We start from the raw sequence: 19,588 nt of genomic DNA, 5'->3' as shown, positions 1-19,588 counted from the left end.
CCACCCCTATCAGTGGACTTGGAGAGGGGCATAGGAGGAGATGAAGCAGGGAGCCCTGCCTGGGATTGGGAGGAAATGAGGGAGGGGGCTACAGCTGGGATACAAAGTGAATAAACTGTAATTAATATTAAAAAATAAAAATTTAATTAAAAAAAAAAAGAGAGAAATGTGGACACAAAGGAAAACAATGCAACCAGTCCTGATGAGACCTGATAGGCTAGGGTCAAACAGAAGGAAAGGAGGACTCCCCTTATCAGTGGACTAGGGGAGGGACATAGGAGGAGAAGAGGGAGGAGGGGTGGGGTTGGGAGGAGATGAGGGGGGAGGCCACAGCCAGGATACAAATTGAATAAATTGTAATAAAGGATAATAATAAAAAGATGAAAAAGAAAAATGTGGATGTAAGAGGAAAGTGAGAGTGGGTACAGGAGCAGTATGAGGTGTCTGTGGTGATGGCAATGGTGGGGTCTTGACTGGTTTAACGTCAGCATCAATCACCTGTACATTCTGGCACTACACTGTAGACTGCTGTGGTTACCATTAAAGACGTTTAGTAAAGGATTGCTGTATTGTGACTCCTTAGTTTATGTGAATCTGCAATTGTCTCAAAACAAAATATTTAAAGAAAAATGAAAAAAAAAAAAAAAAAAAAAGAAGCAATGCTGTCTTAAACAGCCTAAACCATCCAGAATAAAGCCACCCAGGCCCTGTCAACCTGCAGCACCTTTAACTGTGAGACAGGCTCTCAGCACCAACAGTAACACCTGGTTCCCAGCCCTCTCTACTGCGACCAGGAGGTTGAAGCATGCCACCCCCCCACCCCCCACCTCCACCCCATCCCTCTGCTGTGCAGACTTAAATAGATACATGGGGCCAGAGGCTATGGCAACGGTTGGGACAGATACACAGAAGGCTCTCCCAAACAGTGCTGGCTTCGAATCCCAGCTCTACCCTACTGTAGCTGGCTTCTGTGACAACAGGCCCCGCCCCTCATGGGTAACTGTCGGACCTGAAGGCCGTAATTACAGGGAGCCTACAGGCAGCGCATGCCCAGTGAGCGCATGCTTCATAAACATCTTGTGGAACACCGTGTCCCTGTTTGGCCTATAGAACCAGAAGGGTCAGCATCTGGCTTTCTTACCAAGAATATCTGAAACCAGTAAATCTTTATGAAAAGGTCCTGTTAATGGCACGGCACCCTGACATTCAGAACATACGAATACTGTACAGGTTCTGGAAGCTATGATACAGAAGGCAGATGAGGCCACAGGAAACGGAATTCGGCATGGGCAAGCTTGCCCACTACTCAGCCCCTCCCTCCAGCAGGCCAGAGGTGCCACTTACCACTTTGAGTTCTGGTACAGATCGGCTGAGTGTCCATTCCTGGCTGTTCACGAAAGCATCTGTGACAAAGGATGGACAACGTGAGGTGACGTGTCAGAACCCAAGGCAAATCAAAATGCTCCCTATGCATCAGTTCTGGTGGGGCGGGGGGACCACTAAAGAAGGGTCAGACCAGCCTCCCATGCTACTGTTACTCTTGAGGCCACAGCTTGCCCAAGTCCAAACCCTCTGGCCTCAAGGCTGTGAGGCACCATGTGAACCTCAGCAGCAATGCTGAAGGCCTCTCGTGCTGTCCTGCCCTGCCCGAGCTGCAGGCCTTCCTCACGTCCGCAGCACACCTGACCGATGGCCGCCCAGACTCACCGTGCGGAGACGCTGTGCAGCGGCCCCACTTGCCTGACGACCTTGGGTCAAGGGTAGAACTGGTCACAAGATTACAGGGTGCAGAATATTTGGCTCCTCAGAGAGAAGCCAAACAGGTGACTCAGCCAGGGTGGTTTGGGATATGTCAGAAAGGCAAGGAGTCCCTCAGCCGTGAGGGACTCGGCAATTGGTGCTCACCTCGTCACTCAGCCTGCCTCACAACCCCACACCTGATGCCCACTTTGCTCACATGACTCTCACAACCTCCATGTGCCATTTTCAGTCATAAATGGCAGCCTGAGATAGTGGCCACCACAAACCAGCTTTAGGTTGCACGTCTCTTTCCAATGCATTCACTCTTTAGAGTCTTCCTCACATGGTGACTCCTGTTATCTCCCAAGTTGTCCAAAAGCAAAGTCCTTCACAACACATCCAAGGTCAAGTTGGTCATTATTCTAGGAAGGATGCATGGTACTTAGGCCCAGCAGGTGTCAGGGCTGGAAGCAATGGCCTGCTGTCCATTGAAGGTTGCTGGACAAGGGTAAGAGATGCTTAGATGAAGCAAGTGGAGCAGGAAGACAGTCCCCCAACACCGAAGAGGCTGCAACTAACACAGGCCACGGTCACTGGCCTTGCACTGACATAGAAAGCCCCAATGTCTAAGGAGATTAGTTGCCCAGAGGGAGGCCTCTGCTCAGGGAAGCTAAATCAGGCCTGGGTGGCCTGCAGAAGCTACAGAAGACAAGACACAGCCCAGCCGTACAAAAGCACCGTGGCAATGCGTGACATCTTTTCAAAATGTTCATTTTTGTGGCAGCTAAGTTAATACAATTGTTAAGTTAATAGAAGAGGGGGACCTAAAGAATTAACAGAGCTTTCATAAAGAAATCTTTCTTTAAAAACTGCTGCCCAGTCAGAAGGCTGCTGTTCTCAAGACCAAATGAAAAGTGGCAGGTGCTTTAGTCACAGACATCTGCACTGCAATCTCGTCGCCTTCCTCTGTGTGGCTTTTCAGTGGCTGAGCCTTGTGCCATGGAGAGCAACGGAAACCCAGGCTACGCAGCAACTACCTAGAAACTTCCTCAGCTCAGCAGGGAGAGGGGGCGGGGCAGACACTTCGCTGTCTCACTCATCTCCAGAGCAGCTAGCTGACTGCTTCCAAGGCGCATGTCTGCACACACTTTCCAAGGATCTTTCTTCCCAGTGAGGCGGAGCCAAAATTCTGTCTGTGGGCTTGCTTATTAAGCACATAGTAGGCCCAAGATCCGATGCCCTACACTGAATAAATCTGGGTGTAATGCATGCCTGCAATCTCCACACCTGAGAGGTAGAACCACAAGGATCAGATATTCGAGGTCATCCTAGGCTACACAGTGAGTTCAGAGCCAACCTGGACTACCCTGTCTCAACACCATCATCAAAACAATGTCACAGAAGAAACTGCTGTGCCCCACTTAACACCCCCCCCTCCCTGGAATACAGTAACAAGAAGGCAACACATCCACAGGCACCGATTTTGATGAAGTACTACTGGACTGGAACTTAGCTGTAGGGCAGAGATTACCACTGAGGGGCTGTGGGTTGCCCACTGAGCCTCTGACAAGGTGTGGCTCCTGCTTGATGCCACACGTGTTCTCCACCATGGCTCTGGACAAACTATGTCATCATTCCTCATCATTAACCTAGCACTAGGCTGCAATCACTTTTCTCCCCTTTTTGCAGTGTGGTGCATCCAACCTAGGACCTCCTGCACGCTAGACAAGTGCTCCATTACCAAGCGACACTCCTAGAAATTAGTAGTCCTTACTCAGTTCAAGGAAAGAAAGTGGGTGGTGTGTCCTGGCCTCCCCTGCAGTGACAGGCTACTGGGACTCCAGGTTAGTCACGTCAGAAATGACACCCGGTTCCTTCACCAGCTTCTGATAAGCATGACCAGTGGGTTACAAAGAGTACTCAAGTGGACACAAGAACCAGTGTTCACGGACTGCACTACCCACGATGGGCTCCAAGGTTCATGAGGACAGATCTCAACTGTAGCTTGTTCTGGCAGAGGAGACAAGACTGGGTTTGAGGGCCCAGGCCTGCTTCCATGTTCCTTCTGAGCAGCCCAAAGCGTAGCTGTTGACCCACAGGGGGCCTGTTTCAGCACAGGACACCATACATCTCCACAGGGGACACATTAGGACACTATGGTGCCATTGTCCCCATCATGCACAGAAGCGGGCACAGCCTCCCGAGGCCTCTACCTGGATCTCCCCTAACCTGTTTTTCCTGGCTGTATAAACTCCTGCTAGAAACTAAGGAGTGTGGAAGTCAAAGGAACCCTGAACCTTCCTTTACCAGAGGCAGAGGATGCTGAGCTAGCTAAGTGAGGCCAAAGACCAAGCATAAGAATAAGATGATCTCCCACCTCAGGCAACATGAAAATGTTGAGAAATTGGCCCTGTCCCCACCCCTGCCTTTGCACCACACAGCCCTGACCCACCCACCGGATACACCATGGCAGGCCAGATTCATCTCCCTACCCTGCCTGTGTCCTGGAACATGGAGAGTCTCCACATAGTGCCCTTATAACTACTACTCACTCACCCACTACCCACCCACTCCAAAATTTCCATCTTTCCTTCAGGAGGCCTTGAGCTTATTCAGAGCAAAGCCCTGTTCTCTACCACAAGGACCAGGTAGGTTACCAGCAACAAGTCACTAGCAAGCTTTGTCCTTCTGATGGCTGGTGTTTATCAAGGGGACAAACTGGAAGTGTAGGTCAGAAGCGCTTGAACAATGACGATTTCACCCGGTTCAACCCATAGCACATAAGCATGGATGCATAGGGGGAAAAATTCATGTGATGTGATCACAAGCCTGTCAGAACTCCACAGCATCATAAACATTCAAAGATCTTCTAGTGAGCGGAGCCCAGGACAGTGCCCATGCAAGGCCCAGCAGGACCAGAGAACAAGCAAGATGGTCTACTGATGGATAAACCTAAACCGAGGGCAGCCACGACCCTCTGGGTCCTCTCTTGTAGCCTGGAGGAGTCTAGCTACAAATGGCATGTTTTTTAAGGAAGCGTTCAATGCCACGCTCCGCTGGGTGGCTTCCTGGGACCTCAGGACCCTGAGCAAATGGCTTATCAATGGTCTTTATCATGCCAGAGTTGTAGCTGCATCTTTCGGTTGATGGACACAAGGCCCAGCACAGCCAATAGTCTCCAGGATCAGCACAATGACTTCATGCTCCCCACCCCCACATTGCTTGGCTCCAGGGACCGCAGAAACAAGCTCCAGCCACAACTCACGAAGCTGCCACCAGGGTAAAAAAAGAAAGCTGAAATTGTAGGTGAGAAGCAAAAAAATGTGAGAGAAAAACTGAACAAAATACTGTCTCAGGGACTGAAATGCTCTTGAAACCTTAAATTCCACAAAGGTTTTTTTGGAAATACACTCTTTTTAGCAACAGACGTGAACTTTTTTATTTTTTAACCTGAGGACATGCGTGAAGTCCTGAAATAGGAAACAGAACAATAGAGGAAAGAGAGCAGCAGGTCTACCCAGAGACCAGGAGGTAGGAAAACCCAGGTCCCTCTCAAAGCCTTGCTGGGGAAAGAGATAAGAGTCTACGGAGGAGTGAGCTTTGTGGAACAGTGATTAATACCCAAGGCAGCAGCGGCTTCCAGAACTGTAATAGTGTGACTCAATTTCTTATCAATAACCCTCTACTGGCAGCAGAGTAACCATGAGTAAATCTAGTGCTCAAGGGTACTAGACCATTGCCAGCTCCCCTGTAAGTTCCTGCTGTTCCTCAGTGACCCCCAAAGAATTCACAACCAAGCTGGCTCCCTCTCCCACATCCCTGACCCCTTCTCCATTCAGGAGACCTTTCCTTTGAAGACAGACAAATGTCACGTCACCATGACACCATCACGCTCGCCCACCCCTGCAGGGATGGCCAACAGCACAGAGCCTTGGTGTGCTCAAGAACCTTGAGATCCTTCTCTGTAGAGACAGATGGGAAGAGGCCCTTTCTCTTCTCCCCCACAGTCTCCAAGTCAAAAGGCCCCAGCTGAGGTGTGAGCTCAAGGACTCAAGGAGTTGACTCAAGGGACACATGATTCCCTTTAGTGACTTTTTCCTCAGGGCAACCCTTGCTCAGGGAGAACGCGTGCTCCACCAGCACTGCCTGATGCTGCAGGCATAGCAGCAATAGTTTAAGATTGCTGACAAGAAAGGTAGAAAACGTGAGGACATGAGATTGGAAATGAGGAAAATATCCCTCCAAATGTAAAAATGAGGCCAGCCCACAAGCCGAGTGGAGCCAGGAACAGCAACCACATTCTCCTGTGTATGGCTTGATACAGCCCTCCACACTTCCTTCAGTAAGATGTGGGAGGCGAAGGGGGGTGAGCAGAGGCTGAAATACGCTGAGTGAAATATTGGCAGCCCTGAAACTTGTGCCCTCATTCCATCAAAGTTTCATCTCACTGCCGTCACCCAGGTGATGAAGGCATTTGCTGAGAGCATCCTCCCCAGGCTGGCTACACATCCCCAGGGAGGAAGACTAGGTCCCCAGGTCTTTCTGAGGAGCAGAAAGAACAAAGGACTTTGCATTTCCATGCCCCACAAGGGCACCTGAGAGCTGGAGTGTCCATGACGGATCGCCCTGGGCCTCTTAAAGACGCGCTGCTGTCCTGGCACCTCAGGCAAAAGGACCTTCCTGCTGCCCTACCGTAAGGTCTCCCTTCCAGCCTGTGTTCCAAACCTGAACAACATACATGGGCGTACGGCATCTGAACACTCAGTCTTGGTTGATGGTGCTCTTTGGGGAGTTCTTCAGGAAATACATGCTATTTCCAGTGTGCTTTCTTCTGACCCATGTTTACTAACCAACGTGATCGCTCAGGTTCATGTTCCTGTCACCCTGCCTGCAGCTTGCTGCCATGCTTTCCCTCTAACTCCTGTCTTCCATAAACTGATTCTGGTCATGGTGTTCTATCACAGCCCACGGCAAAGTAACACCGGCAGTCATTATGTTCAGCTCATCTTAGCAATTCCTGGGCTCTGTGTTCTAGTGACCCAACAAACCCACAGGGTCTAAAACTGCTGCCCTTACTGTCTTGCCACTTTCACCTGGCAAGGCACACCAACCCCACGCCCTGGGTGGCTGTATCTAAGTGGCATAGTACAAACTCCGCCATGGGCCCAGCTCTGGCAAATAGCAAGAAGGCTTTTCATAGATAAGGTTCCAAAATAAATTTGGTGTAACATATGGAGCACAAAAACTAGGTCACAGACATGTGCAACCTGCGTTCAGTCTGTCTACCAAGTAATTAACAGGCAGAGTGTGAACAACGAGAAGGAAAGTGGAGGAATAGCCAACGAGCCACAGCAGCTGCCTCTAAGGGACGGGGCTTGCAGGACTTGGTTTCCCAATTACCGACCTTTACCACGTTCAGTCCAGTCTCAATTCAGGGGCATCCACTACTTTTCTAAGAAAGGGCAATAAAGGTACTTGGCAGCCAGAGGCAGTTCCTCTCTTGCCTGGAGGATCACAAAGGTTCCACCGGGTGGCCGAGGCTGCAAACCCCTAAGCCCATAAAGGTCAGCCTTGCATTAAAAACATTGAAAAGCATAAGTACACAGAAAAAGGTCTTATTATTTCTCTACTTCTCATTCCACACACCACAAGGGTCAAAGGTTCTTACCTGTCTTTAAAGGTCGTTTCAACAGAAAAATTAACAGAAGACTATTTGATACACACACCAGCAACTAAGGAGAGGGGCTCAGCATCTCCCATGCAACAGGCTTGTATCCACCCAGAGCAACACAGCAGCCCAAAGAGGGTTTACAGCCAAAGATCCCACAAGGGATCTTTATCGTTGCTGTTCATGCTAGGCCAGAAAGAAAAATTCAGTATCATGTGCTCTGGCGCCCACCTCAACCTGGGCATGGGTGCTCACAGCGGGGTCACATTTGCCTTTTGCTCATATGTAACTTGCCAGGAGAGAAGATGAGAATCTCCTGTCTGTATACAAACAAAGTGAGGTCCTTAGTGTCAGCAGGACAGACTCTAAAAGGTCTCTAGAAGATGCTTGAACAAGATGAGGCAAATGTCATTGAAAAGCACAGGATAACCAAAATTTTAGATATATGATCAGTCTCGTCCATATCCTTCTCTCTAAACTAACGTGAGGACAGGTGTGCACACACACAATATAAGGTCCCAACTCAGGTGGTGGTTTCTGCTGCCTTTATGAAAAGCCTACAACATGCTTTCAAAACTAAAAGACACAGACTATTCCACAGTTTTCCATTGGAAAAGCCACAAACTACCAAAGAACCAACTCATAAGAGCTGCATTTTTACCAGAATTATCAAGTCCATTTGGGGCCGAATGTGGTTTTCTGCGCATGGATTAAGTGCGACTAACCATCCCCCCTGATGTGCTCAGCCTCCTACTGGACCAACAAGTGCCGCTCTGCCAGCCTCATCAGGTGGAGTTCAGACCACACCACTGGTTGGGCGTGGTGGGCACTGGTCCCTGCCAGCCTCGGAGTTCAGACCACACCGCTGGATGGGCGTGGTAGGCACTGGTCCCTGCAATGCCCTTCACGGCACAAGTCTTCCAAGTGCCTGGCTGCAGAGGTGTTGGCTGACTGAGCTGAGACCTCCTTCCTGAACTGCCCTTGGTTAGAGAGTAGAGCTCAAGGTATGACCCTGAGAGGGTACAGCCAGAGATTATTAATGAGTATAAAGACCTGGCACCTGGCCTCAAATCAAGAAACTCACCATTTCAGCTCCTCAGCCCACCAGTTCCTGAACCACGCGAGGAGACCAAATTGTACGCTAAAGCAGCCTTCTACCCAAACCTGTAGCTAACCCAGCCCCCAGGCGGAGAGGTGGAGAGAGAGGGTCCCAGGAGATGCCCTGCCTGTGACTCTCCTCCAGGGCCCACCTCCTAAGGAACTGGACTGCTTCTCCACAGCAACTGCTGCAGGGCAGTTAGAGAGCCTCTACCAGGGCGCACCCCAGACAGGCAGCCCCCACTCATGAGGCTGTGAACATTGAGCCTGACGGTCACAGACCTCCCAGGCACATAACGATCAGGAAGGCTCATCTCTCCTACTCACGGCACATGGCAACTCCACTAGCACCTTTGTCCAGAGCAGGGAACACCATTCACTAAATGTTTCTAGAAGCAGGAACTGCATCCATTATTAGTGACACCCACCGCCGATTCCAGGCCTGTGGGCCTTTGAGAAGCATGCCATACGGTGCTAAATGCTGTGGCTTCTAAAGAGCTAACATTTAGAAGCTAGGGAGAGAGAAGGGATGGCACTAAGGCTAAGGTGGGAAAGGGGGCAGAGGAGGGCCAGGAGGGAGCCGCAAGCATAACATGGTGCTGGTGCCTATGGGGCAGTTTTGTAGGAGTCAGCTGGGAGCGATGAAGGCTGAAGGATGAGAGTCACATCCTGCTCTCCAAAGGACAGAGGTGGGATATGAACCTGGGTTGTGGAGGATACAAGAAACAAGTAGAAGGGGCAGGGTCACAGATGAGCAGAGTGTGGGTAGGGACCAGGTGCCTGCCGGAGCTAGGGGTGCAGATGGAAGGTGGTGCAATGTTCTCAGGTTGGGGACAAAGCAGGAGGAGCAGGTTCAGGGGCTAGGCCTGTACCTCTGCACAGAGGCTCCCCAGAAGGGAGCACCCTCAGTTTGGGCCACAGTCAAAACCACACTTAACGCGCACACTTAGGGTCTGGGATTATTTTGTTTCGCCAGTTCAGTCTCTTGAGAAATCTCTGTAGTTTCTGGCAACTCCCTCCACCTGTAGCCAACAACTGGGTGCTTTCTTCTTTGACAAAACTCACAATCCAGTGAGTGTCTGTATACAGCAGGAGCTTTAATCTCCAGGTTTGTCTTACCAAACTGTCTGCAAGCTGCCCCACCCAGTGTTTCCTCCCCGGGAGTAGAGTGGAAGGAACAAGGTGAAGCAATCTCTGCAGTGAGGCCATACTCAGAACAGGGAACGTGGAAAGGGAGAAACATGGGTCCCCAGAGCTCCTCTGAAAGCCCTCTGCAGATGTGATGAACCCAGAACTGTAAGGACCTGCTGAGTTTTCCTGGGCATCGACAACCCGATACCCATCACACGTGACCCTACTATAATCACGTTCACATACAGTCGTCTGGTCACTGTTCACCTGATAGAGAAAAAAAAAAAAAAACAACACCTTTTAAATGTCAGAAGCCAGCATGGTTTCCTCATATCCTGACCAGGTAAGTGTACGTCCAAGTGACTGGCTCCAGCACAGGTCTGCAGCAGGATGTCTACGTCTGTGGCTGCATGTTATAGCTCGTTCTGTACCTCTATACATGCATGTCTATACATGATAATTCCACTACTCAGTGGTAACAATCCACTGCGCAGGGCTGTCAGTTCAGTCAGTATATGAGGCCACGTTCTTGCAATATACACAGCCTGGCCATTTCAATCCCTGAACAAGACAGTGACAGCAACACCCACAGGTAGAAAAGGGCTGGTGTGTCCCTTCATCTGACAGCTCCACAGCAAGCTGCATGGGTCTAACTAACTACAAGCCGAGCAAACCCAGCTTTCAAGGTCCCAGAGCTGGAAAGTGACCAAGGCCTTAGAACCAACTGGGCAGATTTTCTACAGATCTTGGGAACCCGTCCCCCAATGCTCCCGGCACCCCCATCAGAGCAGGCTGAGATCCCAAGCTCACAGCCTAAACGGAGAAGAGCCCACGGGGAACAACTTCCAAGAAGCCTTCTGGCATACCTAAAATAGCAGCCTCAAGTCCACGCCAAACCCTCAGTCCAGGCCCAAAGTGTTTCTGTGGCCGAATTTAGAACTCAGAATACAAAGCCATTGATTTCAACTTCTTGAAACCAGGAGTAGAACCAGACTGGAGAAAAAAAATAAACCAGGAAGCAGCAGCAGGAAGATATGGGCAAAGAGCAACCATTCAAGAGCAGCACAGCCAGGGCCAGGAGGCCTGCACCTCACGCAGGTGGGGAGCCCAAAATAGTGGGAACCCAGCGCAGGGGGTGGTGCTGTGCCTGGCTCCTCAGATCTCTGCTCTGCTAGGCACCCAACAGGAACGCCATGCTGCACAGAATCCACCTCCCATGTGGAGACCAAGGCTTGAGTATCCGAGCTGGAGCCAGAAAAACCCATGCTGCCCACAGTTGCGATGTCTCTGAACTGAGAGCTGCATCCAAACTGTTTCAAAGGCATGGTGTTAAATCCTGTAATATGGAGCAGACGTGACCCTGAAGGGCAGCCCTCTCATCCCACTGACAAATGCATCAACACAACCCCGGCTACTCTGCCTGCCTCTTGGCTGCTTCAAATACCATATTCTACACCTCAGCAGGAAAGAACTGGTCCACTGATACCTGTTCACCCAGGGAAGGAGCTTGCTGTAGGTGCAGCTCTGAGAGCCCTAGAAGGGCAGCACGCCCAGCCAGGTCCGGCGGACAGTGCTAGGACAATGTGGATGTACTAACTCCAACTTTCCCCACCACTCTTTCTTCTTGATGCTAAAGAAGAGGAGACTCAGAACCACCACAGAAACAGGTCCCTGGATGTCCACAAAGGTGTTTTCCAGAAAGGTTTCACAATGCAGGCCTTGTGGTGGGCGGCAGCATTCAGGGCTGCAGTTCATGGATTGATAAAAGGAAGGCGTGAGCTGAGCACCAGTGCTCACCTCTCTCAGCTTCCTACAGGCGCCGCGTGACCAGCTGCCTTAGGCTTCTGTGGCCATGTCTTCCGCATCTTGATGAACTGCAACCTTTCAGGCTGTGAGCCAAAATAAACCATCTTCCCTAAGCTATTTTTGCCAGACATTTGGTCACAGCAAAGAAACGTGATTAACACCCACATATTCTAGGAGGCTCGTCACCAATGGCTCCATCCCCATCGTTCTTGCTCTAGCTTCTGATCCTGTCAGTGTCAGGGGTTCTCAGGAAGTACTAGTGAGATACAGCAGGGTGGAGGCTGAAAGCAGGAGCCCTGCCCCTGGAGCCCCTGGGCCGGCTTATTCCTCAAGAGGTCTCCATACCTCTACATATGCATCTCTACACTGAGCGGGGCCTGTCAGTGCCGTCAGCACACAGCTGACTGCCACATGCCTTCAACACACACAGCCCGGCCAACAGACCAGAGACTATCGGCTGCTGTCATAACTGCTTCTTACGCCTCAGTGACAAAGCCAGGCTAGGAAGTCAGCTCAGCTCTTTGAGTGACAGAGTGAGTGACCGGAGTATGAGACTAAGGCATGGAATGAGAGGCTGGGCTCAGCTGGGCCATGCTCCCCTGCACGTCTCCTAGCGCTCCATAGCCTTTCTCCTCTGCAGATGACGAAAGGAACAGTGGTTTCTACTCATCAGTGGTCACTCCCTGTCAGAGTCCCAATGGGTTGCTCAGAGTCGGACAAAAATCTCAGCAAATGGCAAGAATTCCAATCCCTGCATCGCCACTCATGTGAAAGTTAAACTGGGTACAGGGCAGCTAGCAGGGCCTGGCCCTTGGTGTGGCAGAATCTGGGCTTTTCTGAAAGCTGCTTATTTGGCTTCAAGGAGAAGCAGAGAGTTCTAGAAGTGTGCTGGAAGCAGGGGTAGAATGGGGCAGGGCATATGAAAAGCAAGCAAGCTGATAGGTTCCCCCTCCAGCTCCAAAGAGAACGCAATCCCAGTGCTGGGCCAGAACAGTGAGCGGAACAAATCCGAACCTTCATTATCAGCCTCAGATACGCATGCAGGGTCCCTGGACACTAGACAGGGAAAATGAGGGGTCAGACATACAGACCAGTGACAACCCCGTAGGACAGGACTACAGCCCAGGATGAGCAGAAGGCATGTCAAGAACAGAAGTTAAGAGAAAAATCTAGGAAGATCTGCCAAAGTCCCAATACACCAGAAAACACACATTCCCGTGAAAGAGACAGTAGGCGAAGTCCCTCAGACCTTCCTGGTCCTGCTAACATCTCAAGGGAAGCCTCTGGCAACGTCCTGTGTGAGGCTAAACCTGACCGAAATAAAGATGGCTTCCTATTTATGCCGGAAACAGAGAGAATAAAAATGCAGGCTACTTAGGTATAGGTCCTGAAAACTGTCACTTCACACCATAAAACACAATTTGATCTTTAAGTTTTATCAAGTTAAACTGATGGACACCCAGTAAATATGTGAAAATATAGCCTTTATTTTTTACTAAGACAAAGTCCTGTGTGGCTCAGGCTGGCCTCAAGCATAGCTGAGCAGCAACTGAACTGATCCTCCTGCCTCTGCCTCCCAAGCTTTTGGCACTGCTTGGGATACTGTCCACACCTTGAATATTCCATGCAAGCACTCTGCACTGAGCTAAGCCCCAGCTTAATATTTAAGATGAATGATCGTTCTGTGGCTAGCTTGACTTTATATACACAAATCAAAAAGGAAAAGTCATGTCTGGAAGGCTCACATGGAGCTGAATTCCGTGCTGATCAACACTGGCCACCGGGAACACAACAGTTAAATGGCTGTACCTGACAGCTACTATCTTAGTCAAGAAGATGACTCAAAACTCTCTGAGGTCAGCTGTCTTTAAAATGTGAATCCAGCTGTGTAACAGCAAAGGTCTAACCCAGTGGTTCTCAACCTTCCAAATGCTGCAACCCTTCAATACAGTTCCTCATGTTGTGGTGACCCCCAAACAGTAAAATTATTTTCATTGCTACTTCATAACTGTAATTTTGCTACTATTATGAGTCATAATGTAAATATCTGTGTTTTTTGATGGTCTCGGGTGACCCCTGTGAAAGGGTCGTTTGACCCTTAAACAGGTTGTGATCCACTGGCCTAGATTGTGCCAGTACAGGAGAGCCAAAAATGTGTTTGCTTTCAAGAAGGGGACATCTCATTGTAAACATAAGGAAACTGAGGCCAACAGGTTACTCTCAGCTCGTTTGGCCTCCCCCTGCAGTACACTAAGCATCCTTGTAAGTGGTAAAGGCCACTTGATATCTGGGGATCAAGGCAGGAGAGCAGAAGGACAGGTCAGCAGATGGAGAGTGAGGCACCTGAGTCCTCAGAACCAGAACTTGGACGGGGCATCTGCACTCGTCAGTGACTGTGACCATGCTCACACTTAGACCGAAGCCTAACTCCAAGTGCACGATTTTAGTCCTCGTGTTATGACACAGGTAACAGAAATTCTATACTGGGAACCAAGTATTTTATAATATTGAAACTCTACTTTTGTAAGCCACAGAGAAAACCCCTGAGCAAACTCACAAATCACCTGCCAAGGAATGGAATGGCGTCATCACCTGACCTACTCACCTTAAGCCCCACCTCTGTCTTCCAGCCTGGAACCCAGCCTGGCATGGGCCTTCCTTGTCTGTCAGCTGCTGATCAGAGGCCCCCGCTCAACTGCATTGGCCACTTCACATTCCCGAAAGAGCTCTGACATTAAACGTTCTTATTTCTCAAGTCCAAATCGTGCTAGCAACACACTCTAAGTGGTCTCGGTTGTCTGTGAGTGGGGAGCAAGATGGCACTGCTGTCACTGTCACCCGTCCTGGTGAGGTCTTGTTAGTGTCATCAATTAGACGGTATCTACGGTCACCTAGGAGACGGACCTTTGAGCACAACTGGGAAGAATTATCTTGATTGTATTAACTGAGACGGGAAGATCCACCCACTGTGGGAGGCACCATTCCCTTGCTGGGATCCTGGAAAGGGAGCTGAGCAGCAGCATGAGCTCATCACTCTCTGCCTTCTGACTGGGGCTGTGACCACCTGCTTCAAACTCCTGCTGCCTTCACTTCCCAGCCACGACAGACTGTGCCCTTGAACTAAGAGCCAGAATAAAAGCCCCTTTCTGTACCTGTTCCCTTTGAGGTCCAGAGTTAACCTTGCCTCCCTGCTTCTGTCAGAGAGCTTTTCAAGCTACAAGGATGAAACTAAGTCATCAGGCTGCAGGGGGGCACTGTGGACACTCCAGGAGCCACTGGAGCTGTAAAGGTCAGAGCACTTTCCCATAAAAGATAGTGGAAGCAGGCCGGGCATGTGACACAGCAAGGAGCTAGCAGGCCTCAGTATGGGACACACAGAGAGAGAGAGAGCCCCACTATGCTGAACATTAGAAATAAGCTAAGTTCTGCTAACCATCTACAGGATGAACGAGCATTTGACTGAATGAATGGGTGGGTGAAGAAATGGAAAACTGTCCCAAAGTAAGGCCAGCAATAACTAAAGAAGACCAAAAGACCAGGCCCTGCCCCAGTCGCCAGCTCCCCAGCAGTGGCACTGTGCACCCCTCACCACAATTTTACAGGAGACTCTATTCTTGGTGAAGTCACAGAACCTGCATCGCCCAGCAATCGCAACCCTTGGGGCTCTGACAATTCTGAACACAGAAGACCATACCAGGGCCACACGGCCAAGCTTCGTGATATACACAAGTGACCATACATCATGGCTATCTCCATCTGACTAGCCCAGTGACCTTGGTAAATCCTGCCACATGATCCCAATGACCCAGGAGAATACCGTAGATGATTTTGTTAGGTGGTATCTATATTTTAACTCTACAAAATCCTCTACCATGGAGAAGTGACACTCACAAACTACTAAACTCACTAGTGTGCCTTCAACACACAAGCAGAAACTGATAGCAGATGGCAGCTGTCATCACAGAAGAAAATGCACTCCATGGTTCCTCTGTCTCCCGTTCATCTACCAGAATCTTCCTAGCCAGGCTCCAGAAAGAATGTGTTTCCAGCCTTACTCTAAGACACTGCTCTGAACCTGGCATGCTAACAGCACAATGACATGACATGCTAACGCCCCAAGCCTCTGGTTTTCCAAAGGAGGATGCAGAGGAGCTGGCTCCCTAAAATTAGATCTGAGAATTAACAAGTAGAGGCTGGGTGTGGCCTGGGTGTGGCTCAGCTAGACTGGCATGTTGGGCAACCTAGGTTTCGTTCCTCACATAAGGAGAAACAAACAGAATTAACATGTACTATGTGTGCCATAGGTGGTAATTATTTTGCCTAGCTGACAGCCAACCCCAGGCCAACAGGCACGGGGGTGGGGGGAATCTTAGTGCATGTATCCTCCATCTCAGAGCTTTTCTCCCAAGAGGTCACTGTACTTTCAAATCACAAATCACTTACAAATAACAGATTTGTAACTATTAGGAGATACTAAGCTTATCTGATCATATATAAATTTTATAAGCCTGTATCATTTGTAGATACTCAATGCTATACATATCAAATGAAATCTGAAGAAAGCTTCTCTCAGGCTCTCAGACTAGTGTGGTTTGGGGGGTAATGACTTCAAAAGCCTGGTATCCAACTATCCAACTGTCCATCCAACCATCCACCCATCCCTCAGTGCATTCTCCAATCCATCTGCCTGCCCGCCTTCCAGTACAGCAAGGACCAAGGAATGTTATGTGACAACTCAGCTCTCAGACTGGAGTTCTGGAATAGGCCTGTATTTTCCATAAGTGACCCCTGTGGCACAGAACAACAGCCCTTCTGGGAATAGGAACAAACTGGGTAGCTGCAGTGCAGCCAAAGCAGGAAACCAACAACCTCTTCTCCCTGCTTATAATTGTAAGGTATGCTGGCCAATCGTTTTAAAAGCAGCTACATGAAGGTCATCAAAAAATATTAAACAAGTAGGAAAGGAGAACGCAAAGCTAGCTTAAACTGGGAGCTTTAGGAGTAAGAAGCCTACCCAAGCGTGCACCTTGACCATAAACTCAAGCAAACCCACATGCTGGGTGTCATGGGGCCGTTGTAAAACGTATCACAGGCTAATAAAGTGAAGCCTTGATGCTAGCTGCACAGGTTCAAACCTGTCGCCACACATATTTTGCACCTTCACAGGAAACAAGGGAAGCTTGAAATGGCTACTTAAGTGCATGGGGGCAGGCTGGGTCAGGGTGGCTTTGTGGCCTGAGCTGCATGGCCTACCAACCACACTATTGCAGCAGAGACAGAACCCCTGTGGCCAGCCCCAGTGGCCTAACTTCCTGCAAGTGGCTACTTAGACGTATTCTACAACCTTTCTTCCCTGCTTCCAGCCTGCTGTTACTTATCACAAACCAGCTTTTGAGAAAGCAAAAGAGAAAACCTATGCTAGGGTCAGGGTTGGCCACTGCCCACTACCTGGTCTACAAAATTACTGGTGCATCAAGGCTTCATAGAGCCCAGAAAACACTGCCCATTGGGGCCCTGCTGGAGAGAAAGAGGAGAGCACAACAGTTCATTGATGGCCAGATACCTGCTGTGCCCATGGGCAGGGTATTAACTAAACCTCCAATAGCCAACTGAAGCTGGTGAGGCGCAGAGGAGAGATGGGAAGTGGCAGACCGGCCAGGTATTCCCACCCGGCCATATTCTAGAAGCACATCTCTCTTCACACCAGAAACAAACCACCCCCGGGGGAGGACTAGGTATACATTCCATCAGAGCCGTAGGTTCTGTCCAGTCTTTTGACAATATGCTGTGACTGAGCTTGTACCTGAGAATGGCACAATCCAGCCACCACAAGAAAAACAGAAAAACCTCCTTAGAGCTTTAAGCTTACAATTCTGTGCTGAGCCACATTCAGAACCATCCCCAGCTGTGTGTGCGCTGTAGGCCGAACACAACGATGACCCAGCTCCAAGGAAGACAGTACAGGCACAGCATCTTCAAAACTCAAACCACAAGCCCGCAGCGCTGCCACCACCCTCTGGCATGAGAGCCTCAGTGATGGGAATGCCTCGTCCACTCAGGACGAGTAGGGATGCTGTGGGGTCCCTTGGGGTGCTGAGCTGTGGATGCGAGTCCCAGGCCTCTCCAGGAGTTTAGCCAATCCCTGCTGTAGCAGGACTCAGGTGGGACACCATTGCTATCTTTTCCCTTTGAGACAGGGTCTCATGTAACCCGGGGTGGCCTCAGATGAGGACGACCTGAAACTTCTGATCCTTCCGCCTACACCTTCTCCTTACTAGGGTTCCTGGGGCGTGTCACCACATCTGGTTTATGCAGCGCCGGCAATGGAACCCACCGCTTCATGCGCACTAGGCAGACACTCTACCTACACTACCTAACTTGTAGGGGGAGCCGCATCCCCCTACAAGTTAGAGCTTTTTTTTTTTTTTTAAGAGCTCACTGGAGCAGCAAGGTGAACACTAGATAAATACCCCTCTCCCATTCCAACAGACAAAGTATGAAGAATAATTCTGCCCTGGGATAATGAGTGAGGGCGGGGGCCTCCTAAGGAAGGCTACTGTCATTGTTTCTGGAGTCAATTCTTGAGTGTCTGACAGTCAGCAGACCCGCTCAACGCAGCCCTTGCGATGACAGGCACAGAGGGCAGGAGGGAACACAGGATTCCCTTTGACAACCATCGCAAACAAAAGGACGTCCACTCTCATCGCTTGAGCCCCACTGTTGTGTACCGGCAGTGCACGGAACAAAGAGGGCCCTCCTGCATGCTAACCAGACCAGCTGGCAAATGGCATGCCATATCACACAAAAACTCACATGGAGCAGCGTGGAGATGTGAGGCCTCTTTGCTCTCCCCTGCAAAGGGTGGTGTGGGAATGCAACTCTTTTCCCTTTCACTCCCATGGATAAAATGCACCTTGGAAAATTATCTTCACTTGCTAGATAAGGAGAAGCCAGAAGGATCCCGTCCAGCATTCACCCTGGTGCGCCCTGGTACCGGCAGTGAGGATGGAACTTTCCCATCTTCTGGTCACAGTAGCTCATTTCTGAGCATTATGCCTGGTATTGCTATCAGGATGGGAACCAGGAAAAGCAGAACAAAAAAAAAGCGAAAGGAAGCACTAGGAAAAATGGGGGCAGTGGTTTAGAACCCACTTTTAAGTTAAAACCAGCCAAGTGGAAGGCATGCAGCTCCTTTAAACTGCAGGGCCATTTCAAGCAGTGGCCAGGAGGAAAGCAACCTAAGCCAAATGAGTACCTGTCTCACCGGGGGTCATCGTGAGGGGGGAACCCCAGGGCAGTCACCCACCATACAGCAGACACTCAGCACTCGGCAGGGACCAAACCACCATGGGCAGATGGTCCTTCTCTCAAAATAATGAAAAGATAATAATCTCCCCTCTTTCCTGCTAATCTGTTGACCTTAATACCAATTCTGCCCTTAATCATGTGGAGCGGCCACACAGCTGTAGTCAACCCCAACAGCGGGGCTGCTTCGATAAGAAAACATTTCTCTTTCCTTCATTATCTTACTGGCAGTGACAATTTAAATTAATACAGCCGTTTCAAGTCACTGCTCTGGAAAAAGAAAATTTTATGCCAGGAACATAAATATTTTTTGGAAGACTGTACGATTTCCTTTACTCTGCTTCGTGTTGGTGTATCAGGCACCGAGACTCTTAGATCTGAGGACGGGGTGGGTGCCAACCAGCTCCCCTAGAGCAATCCTAACCGACTCGCTGGTGGAGTGTCCTTTCCTCATGCAGTAAACTCCTGGTGATACTGCAAAATCCAGTTTGTTTTCCCCAGAAGGCCACCCACCAGCTCCTTCCCCAGCTCAAGGACATTTGCTCCATCCCTAGTGTCCCCTTAGCTCTCTCATCCATCCTTCCCACAAACAGGGGCATATGTGTCACTTGCGTTAGCAGCTGCGCTGGCTCAGGAGGAACTCACGACTGAGACTGGCAGACCATGAGGTTGCGGCCACACTCTGGCGGGGGAACGCCAGTGGAGGTGATACTGGAAAAACAGTCACAGCTTCCCTGAGCACCCTGTGAATTCACTGAGACTTCTCAACCTCCCCATCCGCTGCTGATCTCTGCAGGCAGGGCTGCACCCCCCCCCCCCCCCAGCTCTCAGACTGTGCTG

At 50.0% G+C, this 19,588-nt stretch overlaps 1 protein-coding gene across 13 annotated transcripts in view; it reads right to left on the bottom strand.

Moving 5' to 3' along the window:
• Positions 1 to 19,588, bottom strand: part of Agap1 (ArfGAP with GTPase domain, ankyrin repeat and PH domain 1) — a 435,843-nt gene that overhangs the window by 294,872 nt on the left and 121,383 nt on the right. For all 13 annotated transcript variants that reach the window (XM_021650398.2, XM_021650399.2, XM_021650400.2 and 10 more), the window contains exon 2: positions 1,345 to 1,403. In XM_021650398.2, coding sequence (XP_021506073.1) covers positions 1,345 to 1,403 — 59 coding nt within the window. The remainder of the gene's footprint in view (positions 1 to 1,344; positions 1,404 to 19,588) is intronic.

Source organism: Meriones unguiculatus, chromosome 15 (genome assembly GCF_030254825.1).
Source record: "Meriones unguiculatus strain TT.TT164.6M chromosome 15, Bangor_MerUng_6.1, whole genome shotgun sequence".
Classification (NCBI taxonomy): domain Eukaryota; kingdom Metazoa; phylum Chordata; class Mammalia; order Rodentia; family Muridae; genus Meriones; species Meriones unguiculatus.
This window is presented reverse-complemented; position numbering and strand designations above follow the sequence as displayed.